The sequence below is a fragment of the Cricetulus griseus genome, chromosome 5, assembly GCF_003668045.3.
Source record: "Cricetulus griseus strain 17A/GY chromosome 5, alternate assembly CriGri-PICRH-1.0, whole genome shotgun sequence".
Taxonomy (NCBI): Eukaryota; Metazoa; Chordata; class Mammalia; order Rodentia; family Cricetidae; genus Cricetulus; species Cricetulus griseus.
Window position 1 is genome coordinate 132,091,685 of NC_048598.1, and position 24,924 is coordinate 132,116,608.

A 24,924-nucleotide genomic window follows, 5' to 3' on the forward strand; every position below is an offset into this window, starting at 1 on the left:
TGTGATCATGATATCATTATACCAGAAAATCTTCTTGCTCTTAGGAAATGCATCTCTGAGTTTTTAAGAGATAAAAGACCACTCCCAAAATACACTTTAAAATAGAGGGCTGGCCATGGGGATGCATGCCTTTGATCCCAGAACTCTGGAAACAGAGACAGGTGGATTTCTGTGAGTCAAAAAACCGGTCTATTCTGCATAAGGAGTTTCAGGCCAGCTAGAGCTACACAGTAAGGCTCTGTCTAATAAACAAAGCAATAGTGTGTGGTAGGGAGATGGCAGGATAACCATATGGCTTTGGCCTACAATCTGGCCTCATGCACAGAGTTAAAGCAAACGTGGCAAAAAATGCTCTAACTTTTGAAGTTGGGTGCTGACTTCACATTTGTTTGCTGTATTTTCTTTCAACTTTCCATATGTTGAAAAAAATGTAATAAAAACTTTCGGGTGGATTCTTCCTAAAACTTTCCCTAACTCATCTAAAATTGGGCATGGTGGTGCACATCTGTAATTCCAGCACTCACTCAAGTGACTATGAAGCAGGACTGTGAGAATTCAAGGCCAGCCAGGGCTACAGAGAGACCCTGTCTCAGAAAAAAAATAAAGAAAAAGAAAAAAGGTGGGCAGGGGACAGATAACAAGATTTACATTAACTTTTAAACTACCCAAACTTTATCTAAAGAAATGGTTTTGGGGTGGTGGAGAGATGGCTCACTGCTTTTGAACACTTGTTGCTCTTGCAAAGGACCTAAGTTCAATTCCCAGCACCCAGAGTAGTTTACAACCACCTGTAACTCCAGTCCACCAGATCTAGTGCCCTCTTCTGACCTCCACAGGCACTAATCAAAAAGTACACATGGTCCACATCCATGCATGCAGGCGAAACACTCACATAAAATAAAATAACAAAAACCTAATAAAATATTTTAAAGTGGTTTGCTTTTCAAAATTTGCCTATTCACTATCCTCTCCGAGCACGGTAAAACCTATGTTAATTATTGTGAATAATATTCTGCTGCTAGAACAAGTCTAATATAAATCTCAAAAATAACACCAATAACCAGCACAAGATTTATAGGTGTAAACATCTGGTTTTTATAACAAATAACAAAGTTAACAGCAATAAAACCAACCATTTAGTACAGCATATAATGTGTTATATTAAATTTACACAATGATATATATAAAAACACATACTGTTTATATCATACAGTAATTCAACAACAAGAATATCAAAACAGGAATACAAACTACTACTCATGCACAAAACATGCATATATTGGTATTTTAAAAAGGCTATTTTACACAATACTGTTTACCAAAAACTTTAAAAAAAAATTTAAAGCCCTTCCAAATAAGTCAGTGGTCCAATGGGAACTGGAAAGCACTAATGTTGAAACCAGAGCTTAGGTGGCACTATTCTCGGTGAGTAATTCTGGGCTTAGAGTCATGCCCATTAAGGGTCAAGGTCTTTGATTCAAACATTTAATCCCCAAGGCAAGCCCTCTAAGGGACAAACGGTTGTACTGGCTACAAGTTAGGAGTAGAAAGGCATCAAGAATTGCTGGATATATGACCCGAGAGAAGGAGGGTTAATGTAACAGACCGGGGCACTACACTTGGCAAAGGTTTTTGTGAATCCTTTTAAGTTCCTGTTAGTGTCCCTGTCCTGGTTGCCACCTCCCGATTCACAGTCTGGTGGTCTACAAGTTCTAAATCCTGTTAAAAAAAAAAGGGGGGGGTAGGCCTCTGAGAAGTGTTGACTACATTAAAAAATTTCCCGAAAGCAAGAACCATCTTTCTACCTGTTCTACACAATTTTATGTAATGCCCCTCAACTGGAAAGCCCTTTCAGGGAACAGCCCTAAAGAATCGAGGAGAGAGTTCACGTCTTAAAAATTCCATCCACGGACCCTGGAGACAAAAGGTCTCATCCAAATAAAACCTGAACATCAAAAACCTGTACTTTGCCAGACGCTCGGACAGTATAAACCAAAACCCAGCTGATAATCAAAATCGTTCACTATCACCACCATTAAGACCTCAGTATTCACTTCTAACTAGCGATACATCCTTCACCTTCCATCAAAGGCACTAGCGTCCACACACGACGATGAGACATAACTTATCCTGGGCGTATCCTAATAAAAGGTTAAGTATCCCATTGGAGTATGACACAAATATTGAGACACCACCTTTTTTCTTTTCTTTTCTTTTTTCCTTTTTTCTTTTTTTCCAGAGACTAGGGGGTAGGGGAAGCCACTCGCTACAGGAGCTCCTCAGACGGTCGTCATCAGTTTCAGAGAGCCAGACCGGAAGCGGAGGATCTTCTTCTTGAGGTTATGCGAAGCCTTGATCTTGACAAAGGTTTTCGTGGGGCAGGTGTGCAGGTCTGGGGCCGTGACCGTTTGAAGCGGCAGGGTCTGGACAAACTGGGACCAGATCAGGCCCCCGCTCTCCTCCGAGTCGCTGGTGGTGGTGCTCTCGCCCACGAACTCGCCCTCGCTCACGCTCGACTCGCTGTCGCCGAAGCAGTTGGTGGTGTAGTTGCTCTGCTCGTCCTCGCTCGTGTCCACCACGGTGGAGTGGAAGAGCGACTCGCACTCGGCCGAGTACTCGGAGTCGCTGGCCACGTAGGCGTAGGGGCTGGCGTAGGGCAGCGCCACGGCCACCGGGTAGGCGCCCGCGTGCTCCCTGCGGGCCCGCCGCGCCCGCCGCAGGGCCTCCTCGTAGGAGACCTCGGCGGACGACTTCCACCGGCGGTAGTCGGTTCGCTTGTGCTTAGGTTTGGCCACCACGGGCTCCCGTCCGTGCGCGTGCGCGTGCGCCCTGCTGCCCGCCCGATGGCCGCCGGCGCCCAGGGGCCTGCCGGGGAGGCCCGCGTCGGGCGGCCCGCCGCGCCTGCCCTTGGAGGAGGCCTTCCTGAGTTTCTTATTTGTATCCGAGTCGTCGGGGAAGCGGCACTTCTTGCCCGCCGCCCGCGTTTTCTCCCTGACGGTGGGCAGGCCGTGCTCCGGGGCCGCGGGGCCGCGGGCCTTCAGGGTGGCGCTCCTAGCGACGACCCCCGGGTTCCTGTGTGCGCGGTGAGCTCTGGTGCCCGCCTGCTGCCCTGGGATGAACTGAGCTTTCACCAGATGCCCTTCTTCGAGGCTCTGAGAGGAGCCCTCGCTTTTGAAGTCCAAGACGGGCCTGTCCACCGCCGGCAAGGCCTGTAGGCCGCTCTTCGGCGGCATCTTCTTCTGGGGCGGCGGAGCTTTGCCGTCTGCCGGGGCCGCGGGGCCTCTGCCGGGACTCCCTTTAGGAGAAACGGCTGAGACCTGGTTGCTTTCCTTCGGGGACTCTCCCAGCGCCCCCGGGCACCTCGCGAGCTCTTGAGAGGCTACCTTGGCGGTTTGGGGCACATGCTTGCTTTGGGGTTCCACAGCAGCGCCTGCCGAGCATCCCTCCGGCAGAGCCAGCCTCTTGCTTTCCAACTGCTCCGTCTTTGAGTCTTTTGGCCTCAGCTTAGGTGGGGAGAATGGCCCGTTTTCCAAAGAGGCGAATCCCCCAGAGGGCAAACACATCTGTTTGGTATTCTTAAGGTTCACACCACTGCCCTGTGGGACGCCCCCAGGGGCCCTGACACACACACTTCCATTCCTCAAAAGCCCCTTGGTAGGATCAGCGTTCACACTGGTTCTAGGTTTGTTGGTCCTTACAGGGTGGGTTTTTTTCTGGACCAGGCTCAGGATGTAGCCATCCATTTTCTTACTGGATGAAGGATGAGAAGTGGACCACAAACTGCTTGGAGATGGCAGGGAGTTATCTGTTTTGGCAGCATTCAGTTCAGATCCAACGCAAATGTCACTGACATGGTTCCCAAGCACCTCCTCTTCCCTCAGAGAGTTGCCCGTCAGACAAAGAAGAAACATCGGGCTCTGCACAGCCACAGCATGAAGTGGACTGGGGTATCGGTATACATCATTCCCGTTTTTAGACACAAGATCACACTGGTATTTAGGATTCACATCTGCAATGACATCAAGGGAATTAAATTGTGGTGTGGAGGGGGAACTGCAAATCGCCCCTGAGGCCTGGTCTTCACGGCTGCCTTTACATTCCAACCATCCTATGAGATCTGAAAAACAGGTAAAGGGACACTGAAGAAGTGAACTGGTGGAGCCAACTTGACTCTGGCCAAATTTTATCAAGAGAAACTTACAGGTAGGAAAAGAATAACAAAGGGTTGGGAAATACTCCACACTGCTCTTCTACAAGTTTACATGAATGAAGTTCATGGATTACTGAATGGAGGCAAAAAATATTCAAGAACTTTGACAAAATATGTATCGTGTTTGAATCTACTGAATAAGGAAACACTCCGTGCACCTTAACAAAAATCGTGATGTAACTCAGTGTAATTTTTAAGATACCTATGTAAAGAAGCTCTGAAGTGAAGCACACCAAAATCCAAACAGTACCTTCCAGTGTGATGAGGGAAGGCCGATGTTTACCTTCTTCTCTGTTTCCAGTAACTGTAATATATATGTATATATGTGCATGAATGTATATGTATGTATGTGTATGTGTAATTCATACACTAAAGTTCTTTAAAGGAGAAATTACATCTCAAAATTTACATGTCAGAAATACAATGAAACAAAGCTCTTAGTTAAATGTTGGTTTCTACCTTGGAAAACATAACAAATTCTCTTTATGACCTTTAGTTAGGGAAATTAGGAGTTTTCCTCTGTTATATCTATCCATTTAAATAGTGAGAACCTACCACATATCAAATTCTGTGTTAACTGTTTAGGGGCAAACTTTTTTATTTTTATTTTATTTTATTAGTTCAAATTAGGAACAAGCTTGCTTCAAATGTCAATCCCTTCTCCCTCTCCCTCCCTTCCCCTCAACATCCCACCTGCCCCTAGCCATCCCCCCTCCACTCCCCAGGCAGGGTAAGGCCCTCAAAAGGGGCTCCCCAAAGTCTACCACATCATCCTGGGCCAGGCCTAGGCCCTTCTAGGGGAAAACTTTATGACCTTCAATAGTTAACAATTTTGGGAGGAAAATAAAAACAAAAAAATAACCTAGACTCAAGGTTGGTATAATTTGTAGGATTTTTTTCTTAATGAAAATGCTGTGTCTGTACCTAATCGACCTCTAACAAAGAGCCTATTAACAGTAGGACTGCCCAGAATGGTGATGACCACCCATAATCCCAGCAGGAAGAGAGACAGGTGCAGGGGTGCCTGGAGTTGCAGAAGAAGGAAGGACAAAGACCTCTAAAAAGAAAGGACAGGGAAGACAAGAAAAGAAAATGAGACCTCTCTAGCTGACATTTCCCACTATCCCTCCTGGTACCTTAAACCAGCTTTTCTGCCTTAAGTCACATTTGCCTATGAGTCTCCATTTGTCTTTCTCTAGACTTAGAGTAGAACAAAACAGCCCCCAAGGCCCAGCCCAACTGTCTCAATTATGTCATGATGTGGCATTTGGAAGAGCTGGGGATCTGTCTTCAAGTAAAACCTGCCCAAAGTGCCTTTTAATGGGTTTATAAAGTCTCCCTCTGAAACCAGATCTGCAGAGTGATGGGGAGCAATTAGCAATGAACTTGAGGCCCAGATACTAGATAACAGGGTTCTGTACTCATCCCAAATGGTTGATTGCTGTTGATAACACACGCTGTACAAATGCAAAGGCTTGACCAATTAGCAACCTCAGCTGCTCAGTGTGAGGCTTGCTTTGCCTGGACTTCAGCATTGTACTCAGATGAAAAACAGAGTGCAGCAGCCCGTTCCCACTCCTCCAGTAGCAGCTCTAATCCTCTTATTTTCTCTGCTGTCTTATGTTACCAAACTATAACAGGAATAAGGAGGAGTTCTGACTTTCAGGGACAACTCTCATTCATCAGGTGGGAGCTTCTAGAAATAGCTGGCTGATAGACCACAGCTTTATTTACTTATTTGTCAGGAGTGGTGGGACAACATAAATTAGACCTGAGTTTAAATCCTGCCATGCCCAACCGTACAGCCTTAAATCACTTAAATAACCTACTTGGCTTTATTTTCTTTTTTTAACATTAGTTTTATATGTATGTGCCTGAGTATATGTGTATGTATATGTACAATGTGTGCAGGAGCCTGCAGAGGTCAGAAGAGAGGCCAGATCCCATAGAACAAGAGTTATAGATGGTTGTGCTGGGACCTGAACCCAGGCCCGCTCAAGAGCAGTAAGTGCTCTTAACTGCTGAGCCATCTCTCTGGCCCCTTGTTTTCTTAATATATAACTACACCCCAAGGTTAACAACTGTACCCTGAAAACTGTGGGAGGACACAGTGAAGAATAAATGTATGCAGGTCATGACAAATTCTGCCATCACTAACAATATCATGATTATCTCTGAAGCCTGGGGTGGAGAATTATAACAGAGATTAAGGGAAATTTCACTATGTGGGGTATTCTGAGAAACATGGAAGGGCCACTGCTCCCTTTGGCTAGACTGATGGACATATGTAACTTAATGTGTACTTTAAAAAATAAAAGGATAGTTCTCAAAAGAAAATAAAGGGCCAGAGATGTAGCTGAGGGGTAGCATGCTAAGAGGTACCCCAGAAACACAAAAAGGAATGTAAAAATGGGTAGATTGTATAGTATGGGTTTAGTATGTGCACAATCCTGGATTCAAACACCAGCATCAGAAAGGAATGAGAAAAGGAGGGAGGGAGGGATTAAACAGCAAAGAAACAGAACCCAATGTCTCTAATGTGGGGACAATTCCTCTAAAGCCAAAGAGTCCGTTAGTCTCGATGGTCATGAAGATCAAAGTGCAGGCTCTATGTGGAACTGTGGCACTGAGCGCATGCAGCACACTGACCGAATTGTTTTCCTATCCAGAAAGCAGCTGAAGCCACAGAACTTTAAAGACCCCTGACGTCTCCCAATTAAAATTTCTGTCAATGCTAAACATCCTTACCTGCAGATTTGGGACAAGCTTCTGAGATAGTCAAAGCTGCCTCCAAGGGGCTGCAAAAGCAGGTGCTGGAATGACAACTGGACAAACATTCACTGAACACGGAGTTAGAGGAATTAGAAAGGGATCCTGAAGCCCCATCACTCAGCTCATAAAACCCTACAAGTAAAAAGATGGTTGAAATTAAGATCATACGAAGCAATAACACACATTTATGCCTAAAAAAAACAGAAGGGTAAGGCATCAAAGAAAAGAAAGCTGGTTGTTTTGTTTTAGATTATTGGGGGCTTCCACACACATTGTGGATTTTAGGGTCCTAGTTATGTGGTTTTATTTCAACTATTCTTTAGAGAAGGCAAAAAATCATGTAACTCTGGGTATAGTTCAAAGTTTCCTTCATCCTCCTCTTTGTTCCACATTTAAAGGTGTATAAATCTGACAGAGCCTCAGCTTCATCATAAATGTTTCTTTCAAAAGGAAAAACTAAGCTCTTTTGGTGTGGTGGCTCTTTACTATAATCCCAGCACTCAAAAGGCTGAAGAAGAAGACAAGAGTGGATTAAAGGTCAGTCCGAAATACAAAAAAATAATAATAATAATACTGAAGAAAATAGATAAGTAACTTCAAGAGAAAAAGTAACTTAAGGAGCCAAATGGCTTAAAAGAAGAAGAAATTTCAGTGATCTCAGGGAAGCTGAACTGTGACTCATTTTCTAGCCTAGATCTGACCTCAGGTTCCAAAGGAGGTCTGTTTGCTCTTCCAGAAATCTGAATAGAACTTTGTATTTTCTGGACTCAGGGGACACTGGGCAGCTCAGTCTCATTATTGAAATGTTGTAGACTGAATTTATTTCCTTCTCGAGCAACCGGATGGCAGGCTGCTCTTCAAATGTCTTCACATTTGGAAACAAACTCCATAGGCACTTGCTTGGGTGTCTCCCTTGAGAGAGGGAGCTGCCGGCTCACCTGAGCTAGGCCGGCTGTCTGTCTCCAGCTGCTCCTCAGCTGTCTTTCCAACATCCAGCCTCAGGTCACTTATCTGCTTGTCAAGTTCTTGCAACTGATTCAGCAAACCAGCATCTCTTCTCCTCAAGCAATTCTGATTAGGAAGAAGCGAGAAAAGGAAAGTGGGCACACTGGATGACAATGGCAGAAAGTCTACTCAAGCCACTCATCTAAACAGTCATTAGGCCACTTTAGATCAAAACCCTACTGGATAATCTGAAACCAAAACTTCAAGAATGAAAGGCATGCCTTATCTTTAAATCTTTCTCATCATTTTTGGTGATACAAAGTTCATTAAAAATAAATAGGGCCAGCAGCACATGAGTAAAAAAAAAGATGCTTGCTGCTCAAGTCTGATCTGAATTCAGACTGAACCCACACTGGAAGGAGAGAACCATCAGTGGAAAGTTGTCCTTCGACCGTCACAGGAATGATGTATGCAACTGTAGTCATTTGCATATGCCAAACATACAATCATAAAAATAAAAAAAAAACTATGTATGACTGAGTTGTAGCTCAGTGGTAGAGAGCTTGACTGGTGTGCATTAGCCCTTGGGCTCAATGTCCATTTCTATAGGAAAAAACAAAACTTGTTCTTGGGTTTTTCTTTGTTTTGTTTTGTTTTGTTTTATAAAAGAAAGTACTTAATTGGGGCTTGTTTACAATTCCAGAGGTTTAGTCCATTATCAACATGGTGGGAACATGGATGGTGCTTGAGAAGTAGCTGAGGGCCACATCCTGATCCACTAGCTGCCAGAGAAACACTGGGCCTTGTGTAGGCTTTTGAAATCTCAAAACCCACCCCTCCCAGTGACATATTTTATCCAATTACATCACAGTTCTTAGGTTTTTCTAATCTATCCAAACTGTGGCTTTTTATAGGGAAGGGCAAGGAATCTGTACGACTTTGAATCATCTGGTGTACAGCCAGTTTAAAGAAAATCCTTCACAGCAGTCTCTTGAAGTCAGAGTAACAGATTTCCTACAATACACTATAATCTTTCTTAGGTGAGGTTTTCTGGCCAAATGTCATGGCCTACAGAATTTTGTTTTCTATTAGTTGCTTAGTGGGGCTTAATCAGTCTTAGGGCCTTTGAAAGCGAGAAATTAATACTAATAGCCAGCGCCAAGTATAATGTGAGCTGGCAGAATCCAAAACCCTCGAGGGAAAGCCCATCAAGATTTGAACTCAGCTTGGGTTTCCAAAGGTGACAGATTGGTTGCACTAACTCACACCGCCATCTAGTGCTTCCTATTGCTAGAAAAGCAGAAGAATTCAAAAGGCATCTGGTTCAAATCAAGAGTGCCAAGTCTACAAATGAAAACAGCACCATAAACACTGACTGCGGTGGAATTCTTCTGACACACTGCCTTGCTCCCCTAAAGCGGACAATAAGAATGCGCCACTCATGATCCTGAGATTCGTGAAGACGAAAAGGTGCTATTATTGTACAAGACAATGCCGAAATGGAAACGGCCAGTCACAACCAGAAAGAACTGACTCAAATTCACGTACATACAATTCTGTTCTATCACCAAAGAAACAGTAAAAATGCCAAAACAGAGCCATTGCACAAACCACAGCACACAATCTTGCAAAATAAATACACAGAAATATCCAGTCCTTGCTCGTGTCCCATGACTTTAAAAGCTGGGAGACATAAACCATATGCTTGTATGCTAACATTTGAATTTCGTCAGGAAAAAATGAATTAAGTAAAAACACTTTGATGCTCTATAAATACACAAATAATCTGGAAAGCGGCAATACACGAAAACGCGTGACAACCCACAGCATCCCCTTTCAGAGGACCATTATCTAGCATAAGTAGTCTAATATAACAGGATGGATTAAGAATCTTTCTGCTGTTTCCAAAACTACATTTTGAGGTCACTGAAACAAAGCTGCCGCCATTATTTTGAGGCGGCGTCAAAAGCTGTTCTCAACACATGAAGGTCCAAAGTTCTTTTTCTTCCTTGTTAATGAAGACTGCACAGAATGACTGAGACAGTGACAGAAATCCAATAAGATAAATGCTCCCAGCGAGCAGGTCCCCTCTTCTCCCACCTCCACCACCAAGCACAGCTGGCGGAACGGATAAATACGGGAGGAGGGGGCAAGCTCTCCGGCCAAATTGCCAGTATTTGCATCTAGTTTTAGCTGCCTTATACAAAGGACTTCTATTTAAAACTAAGCACCATCCCAGGCGAGAGACTTGCAGGGGAGAGAGCACCGGGAGGGGCACGGCTCCCAGCAGGAGCTTTGCCGGAACCGTAAAACTCAATGTTGGACAGTTAGCCGAGCCACAAACCCTCTCCTCGCTTTTGTCTATCCCCCAGGGGAGGGGGAGTAACTAGGGAGACCACGAGGTGAAATGGCAGTTTAAGTGGGGGTTGCAAACCTCTGGGGAAGGGGGCACGCAGTAGCCTAACTTTCAGGCTGGAACCAAGGGACTCCAAGAATTCCAAATGCAAGAGGGAAGTAGGGGCCGCCACCCCCTCCCCACAATCAGCACTAGGTCGTCAGTTCCTCAGGTGACACAAAGCAGGCATCCGCCAGCCACGCGTGGAAGTCATGCGCCCCGGGCATCCACGACATCAGGGGTCAGGGAAAATCGAGGCGGGGGTCGCGTCACGGCCAGGGATCCCGCGGCCAGAGGCTACCGGACCGGCGAGCGGCCACCACCTACCAACTGCCTCCGCAAAAGCAAGATGTTCTCCTCTAGGAACTTCTCCTCCAGACGGCTGCGCTGCGCCGCATCCCCCCGCAGCTCCCCGGCGCGCGGCGCGACAGTCCCCGCGGCCCCGGAGCAGCGCAGCGCGCCGCGCACTAGCAGCTCCTGGCGTTGCCGCAGGTACCCCAGCTCCGCCAGCCCCGCCAGCGTGGCCTCCTGGCGCTCCCGGGTGCGCTGTCGCTCCGTGTCCGCCTCGCCCCTCTCGCGCCAGCGCCCCTCGGGCTCTGCGCCCCGGCCGGGGGTCAGCGGCTCGGGCTCGCGCGCTCCGTCGGGCTTCATGACCCCCCGCGAAACCCGGCCAGCCCGGGCGCAGCAGCTCGCGCTAGGATCGCAGGCGAGCACTCATGCCGCCGCTCGCACTCGCGTCCCGCGCCGCTCCAGTCTGCAGCCCCGCAGCTGATAACGCCCCGGCCACGCTACGTCACTCCCAGCCCGCCACCCGCCGCCCGCCACCCCGCCACCCGCCCGCTGCCGGCTTGCGGCGCTCAGCTCCTGACGCCGCCACGACCGCCTGCGCCCCGCCCCGGCCCCGCCCCGGCTCCGAGCCCCCCTTTTCGGTCCGACGGTACCGCGGTCCCCTCCGCGCCGATTGGCTCGGCTCCATCTCCGGAGACCGTAGCGGGCGCAGGACGGGCATCTTGTTACATCCAGCCTCGCGGGCCAGTCCCGCGCGGGCGCCGTGGCTTCGGGCTCCCGGGACAACTTTCTGCAACTTAACCCCTTCCTCACGCGTCCACTCTCCGAGTCCGTTCCCTCGGATTTGGGTTTCGCCATCCCAAGTTAATGTAGACTGAGTACTCGAACACCATTTCTGTGGATTTGGGCTTTGGGGTTGTCTTTGTTTTAAATTCTTATTTTGTAACTGAAAAAAAAAAATACAAGGCAAGGATGTTTTTCTTAAACTCTCTTTTGGTTTGTTTTAGCTTTTCAACGGAAGCTTTGCTGTAGAAGGCATTTAAAATCAGGCAGAAGGATGCAGCTGTAAGGCCAGCAGTCGCATCAATTCTTATAAACGCTAGACTTTATGAGGGGTGGCGTCTGAGCACTTGGGATTTGGGATCTTACTGTTCTTTAGCCCCTGTTGACTAGAGCTCTGACTCTGAAATCAGACTGTCTGCATCTGATTTCTGTTTCATTCACCAATAGGAAGTTGGGTGGACTCTCTTGGTGCCTCCGTTTACCCGATAGTAAAATGGAGCTAACATACCAGCCTGTTCTAATAATCAGTGACAAACAGCATGTAATACATAGGAGGTGGACCTGCACATAAATCTTAAGAGTTATTGCTCTCAGCTGGGCGGTGGTGGCGCTCGGCTTTAATCCCAGCTCTTGGGAGAGGCAGAGACAGGCGGATCTGCAGGTTCAAGTACAGCCTGGTATACAAAGTGAGTTCCAGGACAGGTAGGGCTAGCTACACAGAGAAACCCTCTCTCAAAACACCCGGTGGGGAGATGGGGGAGTAAGGTAAATAAAAAGAGAGAGTTATCGCTCTCATACTTTTTTTTCTCCAGGGGGACTTACAATGAAATTTTCCCCTGAAGTACCGTTTGGGATTTGACCAGTGCCCTTGGGACACCACTCACTGGCATTTCAATGGTATAGGGATCTATCTGGAAATGCCACTAGCTGGCTTATGAGCTATACCACGTCTCTTAAAAAACACTGCATCCAAACACCTCCGAAATTGAATTTAGCAAGTCACAATTTGATGAAGTTAAGACAAAGTGTTATATGAAGGAACACATTTCAGGTCATGATTTCAGAATTTTACACCTTTGTCCAGCTGCTTACTCCAGCAAGGAAGTCTCCTTCCCTCCCCCGCCCCCCATGTGGTCTAATCTTCAATTCATTCATTTCCCTGCTCTGAACTGTTAACTGCATGAATGTTTGGTCCTTCTCACATGCTCTTATCTGGGTCTGGTTCTGGGCACACACAATCTGTGTACTTAGGTGTTCGTTGTGTGTCTTCTCTCCAGCTACATCATAAAAGCTCCCTGAAGGCAGGGACTGTTTTAATACCCTCATAGTATCAGAGTTCTCACTCAGTACCAGGCCTAGAAGCACACAACTGATAATTGCTAGAGGAAAAGCTCCAGAGGATTCGTGTTAGTTGTAAATTGTTTTTCTATTAGCATACTTTTAAACTTAATGGTACCCACTTAATCTCTCCAACAAATAGAATTAAGTTGACCTTTACCAAAAAAGCAAGAGCTCCCTCGACACCCACTCACACTCCTTATTCCCCACCCCACCCCCACCCCCGACCGCCCACAGACTTGAAAGGGACCACAGCCTTGGTTCATGATTAGCATGATATAAAAATGGAACCATATTCAGGTGTTTCCACACACACAAAGTCTACAGGTCCCACATTCTTTATGCCTACTGTGTGCCAAACAATGTGATCCTACAAGAACTAGCTTTGTTCCTAGTTTCAGGAAGACACTTCAAGAACAATGTCTTGTCTTACATGACAAATGCCACGCTCACAAATCCTGTGCCATTGTTTCATTCTACCCATTTCTAAACAGACCTCTAGCTTTCTAGTTCTGAATTAGGTTCCTTCTGGCTGGGTGGACCCTATTATTGTGGCCTGTGTTATGTCACACATTGACAACCATATTTATATAGTTCAAGGGGAGGAAGCTGAAATGTGTTTTTACACACTGCTAATAAATCTTGTTACAGCTGACAGACAAGTCGCCCTGTCTCCAAACTTCTCCACCTTCCTACCACCCCCCACCATACACACACACCCTGCTCCCCACCAAATGCCTCTGTAGGCTGGCTTGTTGGTCCAAAGCAAACCATTTGTCATAGCAGCTTGTTCATCTCCATGAAAAAAAAAATGTTCTCGATGAGTTTAAATATTAAAACTAGTGTATTCGGAGGATTCCACCAATAAAATGGTCAGGAATAGGAAAAAGGGGGTTATCCTTTCCAAAGTATCCATTACACATTAATAAATAATGCTGTTCATTCAGATGCCAATTAAAACAAACTCAGGCTGTTAAATGAAGTTTGAAGCAAGGAGCTCAATGCGGTAATTGTTTTTCCAGGAAAATTCCCAATGTCATCAGATTAAGTGTGACTGGCCTGGTTGCCCCTGTTCTCTTCTGAACCTAACAGCCAAATATTCTCCTCTCTAGTTTAGCTTGTTGGATTTTCTTTATGCTTGGATTCTGTGTTTTGTTTGTAGATAAAAAAAAAAAAAGACAGTAATCACCCACAGTTCCTTTCCATGACGAACAGGGTCTCTCTTTCCCACTATGATTTTTGATCTTTCTTCCCTCTCTTTTAAGCAGTCACTGCTGCTGCTGCTTCTAACAGTGCTACTCATTTAACTCCTTTCAAGTGGTGTTCGGCCCTAGTTCGATCTCTTCCTGTCCCTGAGGCTTAGTCTTTAGAGAAACACTGCTATAGACCTCCAGAGAGTGTGACCTTAAAGATAGAAGGAACTGCTACCTTGAGGATCTGGAGAGTGAAGTAAAGCTACCAGCAAAGAAGCAAGAAAATCTGTTCCTGGGACACGCTGCAACTGTGTAGCTTATTCTTAAAGATATTTTCTAAGGAGGTGCAGGAAAGGGTTTGTAGGTAATAGTCTGAAGCTGGACCCTTGGACAGAACAATTCCTAAGAGTACCCCATCAAAGTCTGAGCATCATTCTGCAAGTCCCTTATCCTGCAGTGAATATTCTATTGAAGACAGAGTAAGGAGCATCAGTTGCATGATTTGCTATAGAGAAAAGTAACAAATGATGTCTTGCAGCTTTTATGGCCAAACAGAGACAAATGATGTAATTGAGGAAAGCTGTCTCCAGATGGGAGGGGGGAAAGCAAAGTGCAATCCTTTGAGATTGGGTGATGACCACCATTTGAGGGTCTGGGATCAAAGCTCCAGCCAGACATCAAAGCCCATTTGAGTCTAGTGCCAAAAGAGCCACAGTGAATTAAACTTCATATGCAGACTAATTAAAGCTGGATCCCACAATCAGACGTCAGTGAGCACACAGGGGAAAGAAAGCCGACATTGAAATAAAAGATCGTCAAGAAGGAAAGTTGGTAGCAAAACTGAGCAACATCGTGGCTCTGAACACATTAAAAAAATCTTTTGAGGGCAGAGAGGACTAGGGAAGGATGGGGTGGACAGCAACCTCCTGACAATGCTCGTGTTGTCTGAAACTGTGAAACATCCTCTTCCATCCTCTGGCCTACAGCTCATCCCCAGAAGAAAAGATTGTCTTTTAGCTGTGTGTTAGTTTAAGGAGGTTCAGACTCCAGGCTTCTGTTGAAGAGGTTCAAAGTGACTCTTCCTATGACCTCTGAAGATACTGGTATGTCCAAGACTCACATGCCCCAAGATGCTAATCCTAGATGAGCCATCAACTCTGGATTCCAGGGCCCTAATTGTCATTTCTATCAGTCACCCTTACAGACAGCAGATGCAGTGTACCAAGCATGCAAATATTTAGAACAACACACCTTGGTACTACCACCGTGAAGTATGAAGCATCTCTCGTGTTCAGGAAAATCTGGGTAGCTTCCTTAAACGGTTGTCTTTGTTTTTGTCCTCACTTTGTTCTGTCAAAAATGATCTCCAATTATTTTAAATTATCAATCTCACAAACTGATAAGCTTTTGTGTGCCTGATTTTTTGTTTTGTTTTGTTTTAAGTTCTTTTTTCCCAGGTTTCTTTTATTTGAATTAGAAACAAGATTGTTTTACATGACAATCCCAGTTCCCTTCTCCCTCCCGTCCTCTCCTACCATCCCCCCCAACTAAAACCCTACCTATCACATATACTTTCTTCTAATCTTCCCCTGACTCAACCTTTCTTCTCCCTCTTGACCTCTGCATCCTTAAAATCCACAGATAAATTTTTGTAAGTAATCACAAGGGGTTTCTTTCTTTCTTTTTCTTCCGGAGACAGAGTTTCTCTGTGTTGCTTTGTAAACCTGACTGGCCTTGAACTCACAGAGGTCTGCCTGCCTCTGCCTCCTGAGAGCTAGGATTAAAGGTGTGCACCACCACCTGGCTATAGGGGATTTCTTTAAGTGGCAAAAGTTAATGTATAAGATGAGTCCCTTTCATTAGCAAGCTTCATCTGGGATAAAAGCAAATGTGGACCATTAGATGACACCTCTTTGTTTTTTGTGAAGTTTTTTTTTCAAAGATTTATTTGTTCCCATTTTGTGTGTGTGTGTGTTGGGGGGGGTGCTTTGCCTGCATGTATGTCTGGGCACTATATGTATACAGTGTCTGCAGAGGTGAAAAGATGGCATTGGATCCCTTGGGACTAGAGTTAAAGCTGGCTGTGAGCTGCCATGTAGGTGCTGGGGCTTGAACCTGGGCCCAATGGAAGAGCAAGACAGTTGAACCATCTTTCCAGCCCTAGATCACAGCTCTTTAAATAATTATTTGCTTATTCAATGGCTACTTATGGAGTGTACAGTACACACCAAGCATCAAGGACACTATGGCAAGCAAGCAAGGCATAGTCTCTAGCTTCATGAGCTTTGAGTCTGTAAAGTGAAGTGACATTGATTAAATGGTGAGTAAATAATTATGCAATTAATATTTAAAGAGGAAATCTGAAACACTGCTGATGAGAATATTAAATTAGTAGAGCTACTGTGGAAAACAGCATGGAAATTCCTCAAAAGAAAAAAAAAGCAATATAGATAGAAGCCATACTGCTCCTGCATATAAACCCCATGGAAAAGAAATAAAGGTGAATCAAGGAGACATTTGCAATCTTGTGTTTATTGTAGAACTATTGACAAAGCCATGATACAGGCTCAACCTAGGCTTTGAACAGATGAATGGCTAGAGAAAGTGTGGTATCTGCACACGATAGAACATTAGCTGTATACAAAAATAAAAAAGAATGAAATCTTGTCATTTGTGGAAGCATGGAGGTTATGTTAAATGTCAGGTATAGAAAGACAAATTTCAAATGTTCACACTTAGATGTGGAAGTTCAAAAACAGCTAATCACAAAGAAGTAGAAATTAGAATAGTTGTAGAGGGTATTTTCAACAGTTCACAACACACGAGGTTGGAGAAATGGCTCAGCAGTTAAGAGAGAATAGTGCTCTTCCAGAGGGCCTGAGTTCAGATCCTGACACCACGTCAAGCAGCTCACAGCCACCTAGAACTCTAATCTAGCAGATATGATGCCCTCTTCTGACCTCTGTAGCTATCTACACCCTCGATCTCACACACACACACACACACACACGCCTTAAAAATAAAATAAATCTTTAAAAACTTCAGTGTTCCCAACACAGCCAAATGATAAACATTTGAGGTGATGTATATGACAGTTGCTATAATCTGATCATTACACACTATATACAGCTACTGAAATATCATACTGCATCCTATAAATAATTATTGTGTATCAATTATTTCTTTAATTATTATAGTAGATATAGCCTCAAATTATATATTTAAAACAACACATTCAAAGGAAGTCATACAAATATATTGCTATCTCTTTCCTTCCCCCCTCCAGTGCTGGGGATCAAACCCAGGGCTTGCATATATTAGGCAGGCACTTTACCCCCGAGCAACATCCTCCACCCATGAAAATGTATTCCTAGCTTTTATAATGCTCAAGTTTTTTCTAAGAAAGGAGAATTTTGCTTTTCAGTCCTGGGGGTTGGGCCCAAGGCCTCATGAGTTTGTTAGGGAAGGGCTCTGCCACTGAGTTATGACTCCAGACTCAGAAGATTATATTTTTACTTCTTCATTTTAAAAATATTTACCTATGTGTAGTGCATGCGCATTTATTCACGCCCCCATGCACTGATGTGTAGGCCAGAGAACTTTACAGGTGTCTTCCTTTGTTGCTCACTGCCTTACTACCTTGAGACAGGGTTTCTTGCTGAATGGGTAGATCATTAGTTTATAGTTTTGGCTGGCTCTAGGGATCTACCTGTCTGGCTATGAATGTGTGTTGGGGATTTGAACTCAGGTCCTCATGATTACAGAGAAGGTGTTTACCCATTGAGCCACCTTACCTGGACCCTAAATATTTACTCTTTAAACCCATATTTGAGCCGGACATTGTTGGCACACACCTTTAATCCCAGCACTCCAGAGGCAGAGGCAGGCAGATCTCTGTGAGTTCAAAGCCAGCCTGGTCTCCAGAGTGAGTGCCAGGATAGGCTCCAAAGCTACACAGAGAAACCCTGTCTCCAAAAAACCAAAACAAAACAAGACAACAAAAAAAAAAAAAAAAAAAAAAAAAACCAACCATATTTGAAATTTATAAAGGAAGACACTTGCTCTATAAGGAAACAGTTTTAATATTCTCATCTAAATACCATCCATTGTGTAAATAAACCAAAGATTAATTATCTTATTTATGCATTGCCTTTTCCTTGGAACAATCCCAGGAAAAAGAAAACACATCACTCACGGTGCAATGGGCTGTTTTCGCTCCTTTTTATACTAGCTTGGGGAAGTGGTCAGAGAGCTGTAGTGCTGGGAGGTGGTGGGGAGTTGGGTGGGGGCTCTAGTCTTTAACAACCAGTAGAAACTCTTGCATGAAGACACAACTGGCTCTCTTGTTCCCCGTCTTACTTCTATGAACCAAGGCCTCTGAAGCCAGGAGGAAAGGAACCAGAACTCAAAAAGAAGCTCCCACACAGAGTTCTTGGACTGTATTTGCCTCTAAGACTCACACACTCACTTTAATTAAGACCCTTTGGGGGCCTGGAGATCCCAGTAGAAAAGCCCAGAATGCCATTATCACCTGAGAGAGCCTGAAAGCACACACTGCTGGTGGAGGCTTAGGTCGGCTCTGCCCCATGGAGAGCCGCTTCCTAATCCCTAGCACCTCGGAACAGCCTGTGTGAAGGGAAGATCCACTTCAAACAGGACCTGGGCCTTGAGCGTGTTTGGACTGACAGGAAGGACAGGGGTGGTGAAAAGCCTTAGACTCAAAGCGAAGTTAGCAGCACCAGGGCCCATAGGAAGCCTAAACCTCAGCCTCCATCTCTCCACCCACCCCCACGCCTGGGGCAGGCCTTCCTGGGCTGGGATTCTTTGAAGTCCATCAGGATGGTTTTGACAACAGATGGGACAATTCATTACTGTTCAGTTTGGTCCGGGCAGTTGCAAGTCAGTGAAAGAGTATTGACTGATGACAAAGAGACACTGCCATTAAAAAAAAAAAAAAAACAAAAACAAACAAAAAAAAAAAAAAACCTCTTCTCCTTCCAGACCTCATGGAGGAATTTGGTTGAGTCATTCTTGGCTTTAAGTAGAAGCTGTTCTTGTAAGGGAAAGACCCAGATTCCGCCATGGCACTCATGGGGTGGTGAAATGCTACAGGCTTTGGAATTCGGATGAAATGGGTTTGAATCCCAGCTACATCCCACTCTGCCATCCCATGATGTTCACTGAACATTTGGCTTTGACCCTTTTCAGGCTCCTTCTCTTGTGTGTAAAGTAGGGCTTTTGGGTAAACTAACAGGGAAGCTGTGAAACAAAGGGAGATTACCCCACAGGTTTCTACCTTTATATACACCAAGAACGTACAGTTAAGGATAAAAGTTATCATTTGATGCTTTGAAAGTCTTCATAAAGACTGCATATTATTTTCAAATTTATTTATTTATCTATCTATTTACTTATTTGAGACAGGATCTCACTACGTAGCCCTGGCTTGGAACTCACTGTGTATACTAGGATGGTCTCAAACTCAAACACATTTGTCTGCTTTGCCCTCTGAGTGCTGGGATTAAAGGCATGTGTCTTTATCCCTGGGGTTTTCAGATATTTTGTTTGATTTTGAGCTACAAGTAGATTTTCTTACTCAAAGATACAAAGTTGGCAGAGATGCCGGGGCCAGGCTCTAAGGTCCTGCCCTTAGAATCTGATGGACCAGTGGAGCTGGGTTTGGAGAGAGTGCTAATTATTGCACAATATACAGAAACCCTCTGGTCCTGGGTTGTCCCACTGCGAGGCATGCATTTCACTTCTAGGGAGTCCATGGTGGAAAATGTTAACTCCCTCATTTCTTCTTTATAGAAGAAGCTCAACTGAGGTATCATCTCGGTTAGTGAAGCTTATTCAGGCGATCTCCTTTTTTCATAGCCTCTCACGGAAATTTTAAAATTGGAAAAGTAGAGAAAAGGGGCATGTTGTCTCCAAGAGACCAGCAGCCAAGTTAACAGTTGCCAGTGGGACTGAAACAGGCTCCATTTAGAAATGAGTATTTGGACAAAGTTGGGACCAGCAGATAAAAAACACATGAAGAAAAGACCTATCTCCATCATTAGTTTAGGGCCAGACATACAATAAACATTTAATAGACGCTACATTATTATCATCATCATTGTTAGAATTTTTCCCTAGAGTTTATCAAAAACCACTGTATGTCTATTTATAGTTTATTTTTAGCCAGAGAGCACAAAGCCCTCTCCCACACTCCTTGAAATATATCTCATGGTGTTTGCCGGGGTGAGGAAGGGTAGACAAAGACAACCTGGTGCAGTGAAGTCTCTCAGTGACCCCACATAAGAGCTTGACTGTTCTCCTAGCTCTCCTTGTTCTTGCAACCAATGCCTCTCCGTCCCTGCCTAGCTCTCTGGTTTTCTCCTCTGTGGAGCTGGATATCACGCCAGCCTCCCCAAAAGGAGTGGCAAGACCGGTGGGGGCTTCATGTTCCAAGTCACAGGGTCAGGAACGAAGCCCTGTGAGGACAAGAGCCAAGTACACCAAACTAGCTTGAAAATTAGTTCTAGATTGAATTTCCTTTATTTGAGTTTCAGAGATGTGTTTCCACAAACAAGTATGCTTATTCTTTTACATAGTTAAAACTAAGGGACATACAGAGAAACACTGAAGCCAAAAATATGGCCTCAAGAACTCAGAAGTGAATTCTTGGCTTATTCTGACTTGCCTCCCTTGTTCCATTCGATTTTCAACTCTTCAAGGGCAGGAACAAAGCCTGTCTCACCTCCAACTGTCTCACAACACAGCCAGGAAGGCGGGACCTCGGCAGATGCTGGCTCATTCGTGGTCCCCATCCCCCCAACCCCCCCCCCCCCCCCGTACCCGGCCAGACAGATTGAGATGGACTCCCATCTGTGCGGTCCCAGAAGAAACGACCAGAAAAGTCTATAAATAGCTGTTTAGAAACAAACCCAAACTGGGTGCTTTTCCTGTCCGCTCCACTTTGAGAACCATCTCATCAGTTTGCGCCCTTTAAAAAAATATGAGGAAACAGGAAAAAAAAAAGAAAGAAAGAAAAAAAAGAAACAGTTCCATTTCTGAAAAGATAAGGATGAAGTCTGATAAAGACAAAAGGCATTTGGGGGGCAGCAGAGTTAAACCAAACTCAGATTACTCAGCCTGTTTGACGATGACAAGAAACAGAAAATAGTCCAGGGCCCAAGGGGAGCGCCAGGCCGCTTAATCAGCATTGCATCAATGGGGGCGCCCAGTGGGACAAGGTCAGGCCACCAGACTCTATGGAAAAATTCCTGGCTAGTGTTACCTACTGAACATGTTTAGCTCTCTCTCTCTCTCTCTCTCTCTCTCTCTCTCTCTCTCTCTCTCTCTCTGTGTGTGTGTGTGTGTGTGTGTGTGTGTGTGTGTATCTGGGTGTCTCTGAGTGTCTGCCTTTGTGCCTGTGTGTATGTGTCTCTATATGTGCCTCTGTTGAGTGCCTCTGTGTGTGTTCATGTGTGTGTGTGCTTGTGTGTATGTGCCTCTATGTGTGCCTTTGTGTATGTACCTCTATGTCTGACTCGTGTGTGTTTGTGTCTGTGTGTATGCCTCTGTGTGTGTGAAGAATGACAGGGAGGATCACCTATTTAATGTGCTTATTTTCTCATTGCACCAATGGCATTAATTCCCAAGAGGATTCCTGAGCAGTGGCTTATTTTTGTGTCGTCATTAGCTCACCTTTACTCCCTTTGGTAAGTTCTAGCACTCATTGCCTACTAGGAATTTACTCGCTGTTGAACTGGGCAGGGCGAGAAGAAAACACAAGTGTCATAACAAACACGCTTTGTTTCTAGGAAGGATATTACCTCCATGAGAGCCTTTTAATTGAAAATGATTCCTTTATAAAGAGCTGGGCTCATAACACCTTCCACTCAGTACAGAAATATTTACATAAAACACTTCCAGCCCCAAGCCAGGGATGGAGTTCTCAGCAGCCCCTGTCTCTTTCCAGAACTGTCCTGGAAGCCAAGATCTTACCTTGCCAGCAGCCAGCTGCAGCTGCTTCAGTGAACATGGAAAACTGGAAATGTGTCCACTTCTGCATCCTGCTGTGCTAGCAGCTGGGGGATTCATTGGCTTAGAAATTGCAGTGCAAAGAAAGTGCCCAGAGCTCATGTACACACCTTTCCATTCTCACATCAAGGCATTAGTTTTGTTTGTTTTCAGTATAGCTGAGCTCACTGAGAAATATACCAAATTCCAGTATCATATCTGCAGCACTTGTAGGTTTTCCGATATTATCCAAATCCTGCCATTCTACCTAATTCTCCCTTCTTTCTGAAGAGGCCCCCTCTTCTGGAGACCCTAAATAAGCATTTGTCAATGGAATGCCGTGGAAACTGAGCTGATCTTTGGTGTGCCAGATCCTGTCATAGAAGCACAGAAAACTGACAATATGCCACCCAAACAAGGATTGTATGAATTGACCAATCCTTGCTCTTTGCCCAAACTCACCTTTTCCCAATGTACCTTCAAAGAAATAATGAAAGTTGTTCTTTTACCCTTTCTTCATGTCATCACAAAGAACCAGTTTGGGTCTCTCTATGTCTCCCTGGATGTCCTGGAACTTGCTATGTAGACCAGGCTGGCCTTGATCCTACAGAGATCCACCTGTCTCTGCCTCCTGAGTTCTGGGATTATAGGCAAGCGCCACCATGATCAGCTGCATCCATTCCTTTTGCCCTGAGATCTGACTACCAGCCTACCAGAGGAGACGAATGATAGGTCACACTTCCTACTGACCCAGGTGTTTGTAAACAAAGCTCTCCCTTCTAGGAAGGGCAACAACACTGAAACTGCTGAAAATTATCTCAACTCATCAGAATTTCCACTCTGAGATACTCATTCAGGAAACCTTGGAAGAGGCTCCCCACTCTCACTCCCAACCCCCATTTTCTTTGTGGCAAATTGCTTCCAGATGTGGCATGCAGAAAACTCTTTATTAAAATATCACACAGTAGTCAATGCCCCATAATTTCTTCTGCTGACACCTTGATCTGAAGATGAAATAACAAACTACCAAACTTGGAAAACTGAAAGCACTATGTGTTGTCTGTGATCAATCTAAAAAACGAGAGGCCTCGCCTTCCTGCAATGTCTCCAACCACCTTCCCTGTCCTTTTCCAATGATAATTTACTTCTCAGGCTCACTGTTTATTGCCCATCTCCTTTACTGCAATACAAGCACCACAAAATCAGGGGGCTTTGCTTTAGTCATGGAAGAACCCAAGGCTCTAGAACCAGGCCTGGCACACTGTGCTTGCTGGGGTAAACACTTATTAAGTCAAAGAATGAATGAAAGAATGAATGGATGGGTGAATGGTCAGTACGACAACTTCCTTCTAGTCCTGGCCTCAGTTTTCACTAATGCGATGCAGGCTTTCAGGATACTAAATGCCCAGTGAGACTCCCACATTTTCTAGGTACCTTTCACCTTCTCTGTTTTTTTGTCTGTTCCTATGCCGGAAGTAACCATTTTTATCCCTGATAACAAGGTCTGCTGGTGTTTATGCTACAACTTCTGTTATTTGTTATTTTATTATTTTTACCTCAGGTCACTAATTTATCAAATTCCTAAAGATATTTCAGGTATGTCTCTATGTTGTTCCTTCCCTTCTAGTCTCCTGGCTCTAGTCTACATAATTAGCACCTCATATGGGCTTCTAATTGGCCTCCCTGCCAGGGGCTCTTTTGCTTGTCTTTATCCTGGTTTTGATCTCTGCAGCCCTCTTCCAAATCACTCTGTGATCTCTTTTAGCCCACCCTCCTGAGCAGTCAAAAGGCCAGGAGTCCAGGCCTTGAAAAAATAGAAAGTGTTGCCTCGGCAAATGAGTGGCTGTGTGCAGTGGAGGAGGAGGAAGCTGGGAGAAGATGAGAATTGGCAGGCCACAAAAGTAGACAGACATGAGGGAAGACATGAGGACAGGCAATCCACAGAGGTGTGGGTCCACTGAGTAACCAATGAAAATAGTGTTCCAGGAAATAGGTGAATAGGTTAGGTTGCCATTCGAAAAAGACTGAAAAGGGATAGTATATATGGAAGAGTTGCGAGCTGTTTGACAATTAACTGAGTGCCTGTTATATTTCAGGAAGTGTCGAAGGTATTGAGGAGACAGCAGAAATTTTCTTGGGATTCTGGGAAAGCACCAAAGACCAATACAAGACAAGCCTACCTCTGTCTTATGCTTATCTGGCTGCTTCTCCTGGCCCCACATAATCTTTCAGATTAAAAATATAAATCAATATAATGCTTTTTAATTTATTCTTTGGGGTTTTCATACACATTTCAAACTTTTAAGTGCATTCATCTATTTAGTATGTGTGCATGTGGAAGAAGTCAGAAGTCAACTTTTAATAGTCAGGTCTCTCCTCCTGCCATGTGGGTGCTGGGAATCAAACTCAGACCCATCCATCATCAGGCTCACTGGCAAGTGCCTCTTCCCACTGACCCATCTTGCCAGCCCAGTCTCTAAGATTTAGAATTAGCACTGTTGGTCAGACCAGTCATCACTACATCAGTTCTCTCAAGCTCGGAAAAATCAAGGAAATGTTTCCTGTAAGTCAGGAATCGATAAACTAGCAAATGTCCAGAGAGTAACTAACGACTTTAGCCATGGATTCTCTACTACTGTCACTATTCAATTTTGCTATTGTACCACAAAAGCGCCCCCCAACCCCAAGTAAACAATGGCTGTGTTCCAATAAAACTTTATTAAAAAAAAAAAAAAAACAGGTACCAAGCAGACTTAGATGACAGATCATAGTTCACCAACCTTTGCTGTAAGATACCATTTTTAGCCAATGCTCAATTTTAATTAGGATAGTGCCAGAAACTATAAAGAAAATAGTTATGCCCTTCTTATCCCTGCCACTTGTGGTGGGTGAGGGAGCTGACCCTCCTCCTTACCAGCTGCAGCACTCTGGAAAGTGTACTCTGTACCTTGCCTGCGCCGCACAGAAGAACTGACCCTATTGAACATGAATAT

The 24,924-nt window shown here is 44.8% G+C and overlaps 1 protein-coding gene across 2 annotated transcripts; it reads right to left on the minus strand.

The window, feature by feature from the left end:
* Positions 1 to 1,300: 1,300 nt before the first annotated feature.
* Positions 1,301 to 10,973, minus strand: Dact1 (dishevelled binding antagonist of beta catenin 1). 2 transcript variants are annotated; one of them, XM_027418216.2, is made up of 4 exons: positions 10,650 to 10,973; positions 7,921 to 8,053; positions 6,959 to 7,114; positions 1,301 to 4,009 (listed from the first exon to the last, which is right to left on the minus strand). In XM_027418216.2, exons 1-4 carry the CDS (start codon positions 10,971 to 10,973, stop codon positions 2,280 to 2,282), a joined length of 2,343 nt encoding a protein of 780 aa, XP_027274017.1. In that variant the 3' UTR covers positions 1,301 to 2,279. The 2 variants fall into 2 exon arrangements, with proteins under 2 accessions (XP_027274017.1, XP_027274016.1); XM_027418215.2 differs by having other exon boundaries at positions 1,301 to 4,117.
* Positions 10,974 to 24,924: the final 13,951 nt, after the last annotated feature.

What these genes read in the sequence shown, in the direction of transcription:
- Dact1 (XM_027418215.2), bottom strand. Translation starts at nt 10,973, where the DNA reads ATGAAGCCCGACGGAGCGCGCGAGCCCGAGCCGCTGACCCCCGGCCGG. An exon ending in TGCTTTTGCGGAGGCAGTTG is followed by an intron (nt 8,054 to 10,649) that starts GTAGGTGGTGGC and finishes CTTCCTAATCAG; the next exon opens with AATTGCTTGAGGAGAAGAGA. An exon ending in AGACAGCCGGCCTAGCTCAG is followed by an intron (nt 7,115 to 7,920) that starts GTGAGCCGGCAG and finishes TTTTACTTGTAG; the next exon opens with GGTTTTATGAGCTGAGTGAT.